The sequence below is a fragment of the Eumetopias jubatus genome, unplaced genomic scaffold (assembly GCF_037043125.1).
Source record: "Eumetopias jubatus isolate StellerSeaLion01/CBP00866 unplaced genomic scaffold, mEumJub1_p1.0 scaffold_17, whole genome shotgun sequence".
Lineage (NCBI taxonomy): Eukaryota > Metazoa > Chordata > Mammalia > Carnivora > Otariidae > Eumetopias > Eumetopias jubatus.
The window spans coordinates 17,416,866-17,430,244 of record NW_028274823.1 but is presented as its reverse complement, the minus strand read 5'-3'; the positions used below and the strand labels follow the sequence as shown (position 1 = coordinate 17,430,244).

Genomic DNA, 13,379 nt, shown 5'->3' with positions numbered 1-13,379 from the left:
GCGAACCCGGAGACTTTCCCCATGCTGAATCTGGCGCTGTGAATGTCCAGGCTCAGTTGTGCCGGGACGCTCTGGAAGGGGCGGGGTGGTTTGGGCTGGCGGCTAAATTACAGGCCCGGGAATTCAACTGTTTGTATCTTAGCATTGGCATGCATGATTACAAAGGAAAAAGGTGTCGTTTACATGGAGTGGGGGCTGGTGGAGAGTGAGGTGAATGTGCCGTTTTGAAACCAAAGGACAGTAAGCGCTTCCTCTCTCCCCATTCGAGACCCTCCCGCGGGCCCGGCGGCCGCCTCTGGACTGTCCGGAGAGAAGATGGCGGCCCCCGGAGCCCGGGGCTGCAGCCTCGCGGGCCTGCTCCCGGCGCTGACCTCGCTGGAGTACGCCCTGCTCGACGCCGTCACCCAGGAGGAGAAGGACAGCCTGGTCTACCAGTATCTACAGAAGGTGGACGGCTGGGAGCAGGACTTGTCAGTGCCCGAGTTTCCGGAAGGTGAGGGGCAGGCTTCGGGGTGGGGACCCCTCCCGGAACCTCCCCTTCCTCGGGGACGACGCCCTCCCCTGAAGCGGGGGGCGAGGCGGGGTTGTGCGACCGCGCCCGGGCGGTTCGCCAGCTCTGCGGCTTCCCTGGGTCCCCAAGCGGCGGAAAAGGGTGGTTTTCTGGAGCGCGGAGACGTGCACATTCGCCTCTGTATCTCGAGTCCGTCCCTGCGGGGGCCTAGTGTGAACTAAGTAGACATTCCATGAATGTTTAGTGGCCCCGGTTGGCAAGGATTGAAGTGTCCGTGCCACCCTCTCCTTTCAGTCTGGTTGCCCAGCATCGTCACTGTCATCCACTGCGCATAATGCTAACATTTATCGATCCCTTCTGGGCCACACACAGTTGTAAACGCGTCAGGGGACTATTTTAGTTAATCCTACAACTCGTTGAGACCGCTTAAAGACCTGTTTTATAGTTGAGGAAACTGAGGCACAAGAAGGCTAAGTAATTTCCTCAACGCTTCACAACTCATAACTGCCAGAGCCGGATTATGCAGACCCCAGATTGGCAGGTATCTTAGCTGTGCCACACTTAGGTGTTCAAAGGCTTGAAATCTGTAATTTTTAAAACCTGAATCAATTACGGCCCATCTCCAGGGTTTGAATCCCAGCTCTGTGAGTGTTTGGAACACCGGGGAACAGATATTCCCAGTAGGGCTATTTGGGAAGCACATCTTGCTGTGATAAATGAAACCGTACTTTCCCTTCTTTGGTTGGGACTGGCATTGTTTTGTTGGTGTTGGCATGTCTCCTGGCGTGACACTGAAACCACATGTATAGTTAATTGGTTGGATATGGCAGGGTTCAGTATCTCATGGGAGATACATCAGAACCTTGCCTTTGACAAGAGTCATGTGTCTTTTCAAGCCTTTTGCTCCCACCTTCAAAAATGCTTATTTTTTTCCATTACTAATCCTCTGCTGAATATGAAATATTGTGGAGTTATTAGGGAAGAATTGGGTTCATGACTGCTTCTCCCATCAAAAGAACTTTAAGAGATTAGATACATATGTATATTTTTAAAAAACTTTGTAAGTAGGTACATAGTATAGTGTTATAAACAAGCAGGCCACCAGCTGCGTTTTGGGCCTGTGTTTTTATTTTCTAGTCGTGTTTATATTTACAGTGGGTGTATTTTATTACCATGAGATTTGACGTTAGTGACTCATAAATAACAAAATATTCAGGCTTCATATGTGACCTAGTCAAATTTTCTGCGGGATCAGATTATTGAGCTCAGAATACTAGATAACAGGTTTTCTTGGTTTCTTTATCAGTAAGCTATAATCAAGAAGTCATAAACATAACTTATCTCAGAAACAGCATGCTTTGTTCATTTCTTAAAAGAGATGTGTTTATGGGAAACTGTGGTGTAACGGATGGATTCAGACAGATTTGGGATTAAATCTGAGTTATTTCATTTGTTAATTGCATCATTTTGAGCAAGTTTCTTGATTTCTCCAAGCCTTACTTTACTCCCTCATAAAATAAAACCAGTATTTAGCTTTCAGGTTAATTATGTGGATTAGAGGTAATATATCTAAAGTTCTTAGTTCATAGGACAGCTCAATAAATGTTGACAGTTTTTTTAAATTATATTGTAATTACTGTTATTGTAAAATTTATTATTAAGCCTGGTAAGCACAATAACTGACATGTAATAGTACTTTCTTAACCCTCCAATCTAAGTCACTCTTGACTATTTACAGAAAATAAATTTAAAAGACTGATTCATAAATATTTTGCAATTAAGATGAAACTTATTGAACATACAACATACAAATTATCAAACTTATGAAACATACATAAGTTTGAAGTTTTATATGTTTATTTGATCTGGTATACAATTAACCCTTTATTAAAATGCATCATTAAGAGCTTTCTCTACCCTAAAACCTCACTAGGTTGGACTAACTAAGGCGAAAAGGCTAGTTTGATTTGCAGATTATTTATTTGTTTTTTAGAATTTTAATTGAGTCACTCCAGTTACTGTTATTAGTCATTAGCTATTGTTATTCACTTAATTCCACCCAACTTTGGCTTTCAGGTTCTATAAAATATTTCTGAATACCTGCTTCGAGATGTAATTAATAGTGTTAGTGGCTGCATTTACTTATAAACAATAAACTCATTATCTTTGTTTTTCTAAATTGGATAAGTAGAGATGCTGTACTTTTAATATTTAACAAAGTCTTTATAGTGCATAGTTAAAATTGTAAGTCATGCTTTGTAAGTCATGCTCAAGTAATTATAAATTCTGATTTATAAAAGTACAGATTAATGAGATTCCATTTTTCTTTGGAGGGAAGGGAACACTTTCTTCATCAATATTAATGTTGCTTCCATGAAATCTATAAGTGTATTTTGCTTAACTTTGCATTTAAAATATTTTGTATTTAAGGTCTCATTCAAATCCAGAGCACTTTAGTTCTTATGAAATTGGCTTGGGCATTTTGTATGTTTATATTTTCACACCTTGCTCCGTTTTGAATTTAGTCCTGTCTCGCTATTCTTAAGATTGCTTCATTCTCAAAAGCTCATTTGAACCTGATTGTGTACTTAGGTCCTCTTAATATTTGATATTTACTCTTGTTTTTACCTAAATGTGTTGGTCTTGCTTTCTTTCACACAGACTATTCTATTTCTGAAAGAGTTTAGTAGCTTTTTCTTACTATATTTGCATACTGCTGCATAATAGCATCTTTCCCATCTTACCCCACCCCCTCATCCCTTCCTTAGAAATAATGGTTTACATTTTAATGGAAAATTTTAGATAAATTATCTCTGCCTTTTCCTTTAATCATGATAATCTATTTTGTGTAAATTTCAGGATTAGAATGGCTGAACACAGAAGAGCCTATTTCTGTCTACAAGGATCTGTGTGGAAAAGTAGTCATCCTTGATTTCTTCACCTACTGCTGCATAAACTGTATTCATCTATTGCCTGATCTTCATGCATTAGAACACACATACTCTGATAAAGGTATCTGCCCTTTAATTGGTTTCTAACAGACTGTCCTGGCATAGGCACTGGGGGAGTAGCTGACTCATTTGCTCATTGGAAAATGAACATTTGGCAAGACTTCAATGATTCTAAAAGTAATTTCTAATACATGATTTAAGGACCCCACGTACCTTCTCATGAAGAGTTAAGTTTAGTGATAATGGTTTGCCTTCCTAAAGAACCAGCATTTAGTATATTTTTTTCCTCTGAGGTTAAGGACATGATTTACTTTTTTATGATCAAGTATTTTTAAAAGTTCATTTTGTATATTTAGACTTAAATTTGTCCTATGAGAAAATGAAACTTGTGACTCTAATCTTATATTCTTCTCACTAAGATATAAAGGTTTAAAGTTCTTATTAGGAAATGTGATTAGACTTCCTTTAATTTCAGATGACATGAATTACAGTGGAATGCCAAATATTATAGCAGATACTTTTTCTTTGACCCTGCGTTATTAAAAAACGATTTATAAAGGTTAATGTTTTCCAAAGCACACTAGGAAATCCTCTTTTATGGTATTACAAATTCTGAAGATGTAGGAGATTATACTTAGTATTTGCTTTAGAACTTTGACATTTTTTCAGATCTTTTTTCTCTTGTTTACTTCTTTCTAAAAAAGAGAACATATGGGGTGAATGCAACTAATTAAAGGTTCCATTTAATTAGGCTTAAATTGGGGCGCCTGGGTGGCTCAGTCGTTAAGCATCTGCCTTTGGGTTAGGTCAGGATCCCAGGGTCCTGGGATTGAGCCCCACATCGGGCTCCTTGCTCAGCGGGAGACCTGCTTCTCCCTCTCCCACTTCCCCTGCTTGTGTTCCCTCTCTCGCTGTGTCTCTCTGTCAAATAAATAAAATCTTTGAAAAAAAATAATAATTCGGCTTAAATTAATTGAAGCTCCACAGTTGAAGTGATATAAAGGAGAGAGGGTCACTGATCGTAGAGTAAAAGTGAGACTATAGTACAGAATTGAAAGATAACTTAGTTTTAAAAAAGTGATTTTAAAAAAGGGTAGATTAAAGTCTTCACTGCAAGGGAAACCTCGGATGCTTATAAGTTGTAAAACATCGTATCTTGAAATTGCCAGTCGGTGAGATTTATGAAGAACTCAGGTATTCCTGGTAGCTAAATCATGTTTTCAAAAATTTGTATTGATTTAAGAAATAAGAGTATCTCATTATCTGCTAGTTTTGGGTGCCTCTGTGTCTTGGTCAAGCTCACGTAAGTGTAAGTGTATTTATTGAATATGTAGTATATGCAGGGTAGTCTGCTAGCTGCTGAGGACATATGTAACAGTTAAATAAAAAGCATCATGGAACCTGAGGAAAGGAGTAATTCACTTCGCCTAGAAGCTTGGAAAAGATACCTCAGAGGGGGAGACAGTTAAGCTGGAGCTTGAAAAATAAGCGGGAGTACAGCTGCAGATGCAAAGCGGGCAGGAGGAAGCTGGCTGAGGGAGTGGCAGGGGATACGCGGGGAGCATGGAAGAGTGAGCTTCGTGGGGGAGAGGCCGGTAGTTTAATGTGGCAGGAGTGTGGGGGCTTCTGGGAGAGATGAACGGAGAGGAAGGTGGGTTAGGTTCAGACCAGTTGTGAAAAGTTTTGTTATTAAGTATTTATTACTATTATTATGCGGGATCTGAGTCCCGCATCGGGTTCCCTGCTCCTTGGGAGCCTGCTTCTCCCTCTGCCTCTCTCTCTGTCTCTCATGAATAAATAAATAAAATTAAAAAAAAAAAAAAAAGAATTAACATTCTTAATAGCTTAGCCTTTGTCTTCCACTGAAGATACAGAGATGTTTAAGGTTGCTTTTTATTTATTTTTTTGTTTAAAAGATTTTATTTGCTAGAGAGAGAGCGCGCATGTACACAAACGGGGGAGCGGCAGGCAGAGGGAGAAGCAGGCTCCCCACTGAGCAGGGAGCCCGATGTGGGGCTGGATCCCAGGACCCTGGGACCATGACCTGAGCCCAAGGCAGATCCTTAACTGCTTAAGGGCCTGAACCACGCAGGCGTCCTTGTTTGTTTGATAGGAGGATGAAAGACTGGGTTAAGAATGCCAAAGTTAACTTAAGATAATCCCTAAAAGAGTGTATTTGGTTACCTTAGTTGGTTACCCCACACCTGAAGCAAATTCAAGAACTTCTTGGAATGGGTGCGTGTAACTTCTTTATCGGTTTACTGGAAACATCATTTTTATAGCACATTGACACAAAATAAAAACTTTTTACATACAAATACACTTCTGAGAAGTAAAAATACTTGAAGATCCCAACACTATAATTTCAAAGAAATAGTACTTTAGTAATATGCTGCTTTGTGAAAATGCTGGTAACTTCAAAATATTTTTATATTGCTCAAAATATACATTCAGTTCATAATCACAAAAGCAGGTGTACCCAGAGATTATCACATGGAAGTTCAATAAGCTGTCACTAAATTAATTTGCTTTCTTACAGCGATGTATCTTGTCTCATTACTATCTGCTATGTTTCTGAACATATTTGCAGCAATGCTAATAGTTCTTGAAGTGACATTCAGCAGCCTATTTTAAATTCCATGGAATATTCAGTTCATTTCATCAGTAAGCCAGAAATGCTCAGCTAAGTGAGGAAGTGCTTATTCAAAAAACAGCCTGAAAAGGGTCCAAATTAATACCCAGTCTCCTTCCTCTGTAAAACGGCTTTTAAAATCAAGTTTGTAATGGTGACCAGTATCATTTTCACAATAGCATGAGGCATTATAAATGCCCGAGTCTAAAGTAAAAAGATATTTAACAGTAATGGGTGGTTTTGATCTTCAGACGTTTACGAACATAGCTGCACTCTAAGCTTGTTATTAGTTCATAATGATTTAGCACATGTTCACATGAAACTGGTAGGTATCTCATGTTTTGGGTTTTTTTTTTTTCTGTTTCTGCTTGAGAGTTTATAAAATTTTTTTGCCTTTTTATGCTGGATGCATTAATGATATGTTATATAATACCCAAATTTAGCACAATGGCTATTCAGGAAAAGTGTTCTTGTTTCATAAAAAAAAGAATATTAGGAACATTTGACATATTTTTAAATGTGACTGCTAGGTATATGTTGATGCATAATTAAATCAAACTTACCAACCTAAATGCCAGGGTACTACTGGGTAAATGCTGGTGTTCTCATTATGTAGTAGACACTACTTTTCTGTTTTATACTTTATTAAAAATTAGAAGAATGGAGTTCTAATTTTATAATGAAACTAAACCTTTCAGTGACTCCATATATAATTTGATGGTGTGTCAGGGTTCCCAATACCATCACCAGGTTCCATAATTATTTAGGAGGACTCACAGCTGTCATTTGTTACAGCTAAAGGATACAGAGTGAAAGCAGCAAAGGGAAAAGGTGCTCTGGTGAGGCTAAGTCCAGAGGAATCAAAACACAGGCTTCCTCCTCTCTTAGTGGAGTCATACAAGACAACTTAATTCCCCAGCAAGGAGTTGTAAGAGCACATTTGAGATGTTACCTACCAGGGCCTCTCATTAGAGACCCAGCAACCAAGGTTTTTATTGGGAGCTGGCCAAATAGGCAGCTTCTTTCTGCCTGGCAGCATGTAGGAAAATTCTAGAGTCCCAGAAAGAAAGCAAGTGTTCAGCATAAACCATATTATTTGTACGGCCAGTTTAGGCATAGCGAGACACTCTTACTCGTTCTGGGAATGGCAGGCACCCTCCTGAAATCCAGGCAAGGGCCAGCCTTATAAGCAGGCCTTCGAAAGAATACCAGTCAGGCATGCTATGTTAACTCTTCTCTGCACACACTTTATATTTTCTTTTTGCAGCAGTCCATATATTATTCTGTTTTTAAAAAATGAAGTGTGATGGAAATATTGGTCAATTTATGGCAAACTTCTAGGATGTTTCAAGAGAGACACAGGGCAGCATTAGTTTTTGAAATTCTAAAAAAAATTTTCAAATTTGTATCAGCTCTGTGCTTTAGTGTTCAGTGATTTTGATCTTTTCAGTTCATGTTTCCATTGCTTTTAGTATGAAACCTAAAATCCTACCTGTCCCCACCCTACTCTTCTTCCCTCAGGGTGTTCTAGCCTCCCTGGCCTGCCTTTAGTTCTTCAGTGTCATGGTTCTTCGGTTGTTCGTGCTTTAAGGCCCTGACACTTAGTGTTCACTCTGCTGGAATACCCTTATCGTTTTTTGCCTAGTAAAGTGTCATCCTTGTCGTTTAGCTCTCAAACTGTCTCCATTTACAATTTTGTAACATGTAAAACTCAACTGTTTTTAATCCTTGCATTTAACTAGGTTATTACAGTGTTTGTGATTAAACTGTGCTACTATGTATTATGTAAATATAATAATGTCATATATATTGCTATATACAATTATAGTCTAGTACAATTCTATATGTGTCTGAAAAATAAGACCTTTGAAGCTTTTAAAATGATTTTTTTGAAGTTATTTTATTACTAATATTTTAGAAGCAGTTATTTTTATATGGCTTCTCCTTCCCTCTTCCCTCCCTCTCTTCCCTCCTCCATCTCCCTCACCTTCCTTTCCTTCCATATTTTATTTTAATGGAGTAGTTTTGATCCCTGTGCTGGCAGAAGATTCATAAAATGAAGAATCTTTTACATTGTTTTTTATTGTGTATGATTAACAGAAAAAGCAAAATATTTTTTAAAAAATCTCTAAGATTATTGACACTGAAAAAATGTGAGGCATCGTTACTTAGCAGTGGTCTTTGTAGATTAATATAGATATTCTATTTAGACCATATGCTATGGTTTATATAGTGTCTAAATATATAAATTTCTTCAGGGTTCATGTCCCATCTATTCATCGTTTTATTTCCTACTATGTACTGAGCACTGTGCTAGTGAATAATAAAACATGCATGATCTCTAAATAGTTAATATGAATTATAGTCTTGTTAACAGGGGCAAGACTTATAATCAAATACTCACAAATAGTTTTATAATTTCTGATTAGTGCTAAGAAGGAAAATTATGGGGTGCTATGAAAACAAATAATGGAGTTTAATCTGGAGGAATTTAAAGCTTTCTTAAGAGTAAAAATTGAGCTTGCTATCTAGAAGAAAAGTGTGGCTTTGCTACGTGAGAGAGGGTGAAGAACATTCCAGGCTTACGGAGTATTGTGTGTTAAGACATCAAAGCAAGAGGAGTAATGATATTCTGGAGGAACTGAAGGAAGGCCAGGTTGCTATAACACCCTGAGGGGAGGGGGAGAAGGAGTGGAAAACTTACTGGGGAGATGAAATTTGGTTTTTATACAAAGGACAATGAAAGGTTTTCTGGAGGAGAGTGACATGATGAGATTTGTGTTTATTTAAAGATTAGTCCCACTCCTGGGTGGGTAACTAATTAGTGTTCAGGAATGGATGTGAGAGATCTGTGACAAGACTCTTGTGCTCCGGATGGGACATGATAATAGCTTGAAACTAGTTATAGAGGGATAAGATTAATAGGATTTGGTCATGGATTAAATATGGATGATGAGAGAGGGCTCTTTGGTTATTACAGAGATATCCTAGGTAGGTTTTTAGCTTGTATAATTAATTGGACAGATGCTGGTGCCATTCAGTGAAAGGACACACTATAGAAAGGACAGCTTTGGAGAGGAAGGTCGTGAGTTTAGTTTAAATGGTCTTTGAGACTTGCACTTCATTCTCCATATGACTGCCATTGCTCCTAAGGATAACAATCTAAAACATCCTTTAAATGACTTACAAGGTCGATCCTATCTATAGGTTTATTCTCGTTTTGTCCCATGCTCTCTTTCGTTCTCTACCCTTAGTCACTTTACTCTCTTCAGTCTCTTCTATCTTTCAAGCACTCTGTTTTACGTGTGTTGTTTTCTCTCCCTGAATCTCCTTCCTTATGCTCTTCACCTAGTTAACACTTTCTCAGGGTTCCCATCTCTCCCTAATCTTTACTTCTTCAAAGAAGTGTTGGGTATATTCACCAGAAAGAATACATGTATGTATATTTTGATGTAATGTATGTTATGCTATATATATATATATATATATATATATATATATATATATATATATAGTGTGTATGTATATTACACATGTAAAATATGTAGAGATTTGACTAATGAATTCTTATTTAATTCATTGGGTTATAATCATTGCCATCATTATTTAGATGTTCATATTGTCCCTGTTTGACGAATGGAATTCTCTTCAGGCTATCACCCGTGTCCTTTTGACATGTCCTTATCATTCTTTGAGCACTTTCTCACTCGGCACAACAAAATATTTAAGGGTTCCTCTTGTACTTTCCCAGCCCCTTCCCCGAATCAGCCATTTCTTCAGGGAGTTCTGATTCCTTATAGTATTGAATATTGGCAATGGTTTTGAGAAACCAAGATCTGGGCACTACCTGTGCTCATTGCTACTGCGGTGTCTTTGCTTCTAGTCCCTCTCAACTAACTCGAAATTTACTTAGACTAGTCCTCCTCACTCCCTATGAGGTTATGTTATTCATTTGAAATACAGTTAGATTCATTTGTTTGTATTTTTAGTTGGTTTTGTTTGTTTTTGAGGCTATAAAATTTAACCATGGTTCTGAAAGTCAGAACTATACAGAAAGTATAGTTCTATCTACCTATCTCTTCTCCCTGTTTCTGTCTTCCCATTCTTTCCATCCCATTCTTCCATTCTTTCTATTTTCTCTTTTTTAAAAAAATATTACTGGTGACCTATTCTAGACGTTTTTGTGCATTTTGCTTTTTTAATGTAGCAGTGTATCCTGGTAGCCACTCCATATAGAGAACTTCCTGATTATTTTTAATAGTACACAGCACCCCATTCTGTGTGTGTGTGTGTGTAATTTATAATAACTCAGTCACTGTCCTAGCCTATCTTTCAGCCTTTAGGTTGTTTTCAATACTTAGCAGTTACAAACAGTTACTAACTCTCTGAATATGTTTTTATATTGCTGGTGGCATATCTTAAGGGTAAGTTCCCAGAAGGAGGATTGCTGGGTCAAAGTTAAATACATATAAGTATAGTTTTGTTAGGTATTGCCATATTCTGCACCAGGAGGGTTGTACTAGTTTGTGTTCCTGCTAAGAGAGTATGAAGGTGCTTCTTTCCCCACTGCTGCTCCAGTAAAATGTATTGACATGTTTTTTAATTTGTACTGATTAAATAGGTGAGAAATGGTATCTTGGTGCAGTATTATTTTTTAAGTAAGCGCTACACCCAACATGGGACTCAAACTTAAGATCCCGAGATCAAAAGTTGCATGCTGTTCTGAGTCAGCCAGGTGCCCCTTGATGTAGTTTTAAATTGCATTTTAGAATGTGGTTGGAAATCTTTTCATTTATTTGTGGGTATTTATTTTAACTGGAGTTTTGTCTACCATTATATACTCTAGCTGGTTATTGTATAGGTATATAAAAACTATTGATTTTTATCTGTTAATTTTGTATTCTGCTTCCTGAACTTTTATTACTTGGTTTGGTTTTATAATTGTTTCTCTGTGGTTTCCCTAACATGGTATATTATCTGCAAAGAAATTTTCCAAATCTTATTTCTGTAATTGATTTATCTAATTTTGTTGGCTAAAAATCCCCTCCCAGTTAATTATTCGGTAGTAGTACAGACAGTGGGCACCTTTGCCTTGTTCTTATCTTATTGGAAATACTTCTCATTTTTCTCCGTTAAGAGGCTGGTTTTAGGATTTAGTTATATTTAATCAGTTAACAAAGTATTGAGGGACAAACTTTTCTAAGTAAATTATATCTCAATATAACATGTTAAAAACAGGAATCTATCTCTCCTATTTCTGGGTTTGGAGAATTAAGGCCACCTGATTTTGAATCTCCTCATTTATCTTTTCCTCTTCCTCAAACGTAAAAACAAAAAGGAGAGTAACTAAAACCACACTTGATCATTCATTCAGCAATACTAGGAGACAGAGAATATCATGGTCTTCAAATTACCTGTAAGTTGAGAAATAAACTGAATTCCATTAAAGGTCCTCTTCTTGCAAGCCTGCAGGTGCTGGAACAGGAATGGGAGAGGCTTACAAGACTCCATGAGAAAAGGGAGAGTGGTTCACAGGTCTTGGGCGAGGCACAGAGTGACCACCTTACCAGTAGAAAGAGAAACTCCAACACTCAGTGCCAAATACCGAACACAGGTTTGGATCATAGCACCAGCTCTTGAAAGAGTGTGGGACTAAGAACAGAAGTCTGAGAGAAGCATTGCTTCTTGGAGGGAATCAGGTATAGAGGTGTAGTTTCCTTTGAAGATAGTCTACTTAAAAAAAATAAGAGGGAAAAGTTAAGGATCTTGCAGGAAAAAAAAAAAAGTACACATCAGTGCCTCCTTCCAACAATGCTATCCAAAAATGAAACTGCACAGAAAAAGGGAACTATTGGAAAAGCACGCTCTCCACCTAGTAGCCCTGTCCACAAAATGGATGGTAATATTAAAAAGCAGATCACATCCACATAAAACTGTAAAAAGCTGAAAATGTGATTCAGAGTTGAAATGCTGATGAACATTCTTAAAAATGATCACAAAATTGACAAAAACTGCAACACAATCCATATTGAATTATAGATGGATAGATAGGTAGATCCTCAAACGGCATTTAGGAATAATGAAAAAGGATCTTGAATCAGAAATTCAAAAGCTAAGAATGGAAATGCCCCAAAGATGTAAGAAATGAATGGTAATTGAACTCAGCAAAGTAATAAGAAAAATATCAGAATTATGTTAGAAATAGACTAAATTACAAGGTGCCTAAGGGCAGTAAATTCATATAAAAATGTAATGGCACTGAAGTAAAGCGGGGGTAGAACAAACTTAGAGAATGAAAATAAGCTAAAAAGAAGTAAAAACAAAGGAAATGATTGAATAGAAAGGCAGAAAAGGTCCAACATAAGACTGCTTGGAGGCTGAAGACAAAAATCAAAACAACTGACCAAAACTAACATGTAAAATTAGAATCCAAAAAATGCTCTGAAAATAAAAGAAACCTTGAGTCTGCATATTGAAAGGCACTACCAGATACCAGGGAAAATTGACACAGAGCAACAGCCCAAGAAGTATCCTGTTTTAAACTATTACACTTTAAAGATGTTTAAAAAATATCTTCAGGACCTCCAGGAAAAATGATGACTTTCAGAAGCATGTAGATTATACAGGACAGACTTTACACAAAAAACATACAAAGCAAAGCAACAGTACATTTTTAAGAATCTTATATAGAGAAACTACAAACCAAGGATATTATAGCTAACCAGCTATCTTTAAAGAGTCAGTCAGGGATATAGAAAACCAGTTTTGAATGTCCCAAGAACTCAGAGAATCACCTGTGAATAGATGCACTTTCTGGTCAATCTACTTGAGAGATAGATGGCTTCTTCTAACCAGGGGTGACTAAGGAAACTGCCAGATGTATGGCTGAAGATTTCATATGTGTACTTATGATGAGAAATAATAAAGAGTTTATTATAGGCACTTGACCTTATATGGTTGTGGGAGCTGCTTACCTAGTCTGCTTATGACGGTTAACTTGTGTATCTGGCGCCTCAACTTGAAGTCAGCAGGTCAGGCAGTTGAAAACGAAAGATGGAAATGAAATAAGGGAGAGCAAAAGGAAACTGCCACCTGCAGGCATGAACTGGAACCCATGCAGACTTCCAACCTAAATAGTGAGGTGACCAACAGAGTAAGTTGGTGTCCTTTGTTGTGGAGTTATACACTCGTCTGACCCAGGAGTTGGAGAAGCTGAGGGAGGAGATCTGGCAGGACCTGTGGTACAGCTATGGGGCTTAGCTGCTCACGCACAACCGGCCAGCCA

General features: G+C 37.8%; 1 protein-coding gene across 2 annotated transcripts in view; it reads left to right on the top strand.

The window, feature by feature from the left end:
* The first annotated feature begins 67 nt into the window (after window positions 1-67).
* Window positions 68-13,379, top strand: part of NHLRC2 (NHL repeat containing 2) — a 59,276-nt gene continuing 45,964 nt past the window's right edge. For both annotated transcript variants that reach the window (XM_028121802.2, XM_028121801.2), the window contains exons 1-2: window positions 68-493; window positions 3,371-3,523. In XM_028121802.2, coding sequence (XP_027977603.2) covers window positions 316-493; window positions 3,371-3,523 — 331 coding nt within the window. In that variant the 5' untranslated portion in view covers window positions 68-315. The remainder of the gene's footprint in view (window positions 494-3,370; window positions 3,524-13,379) is intronic.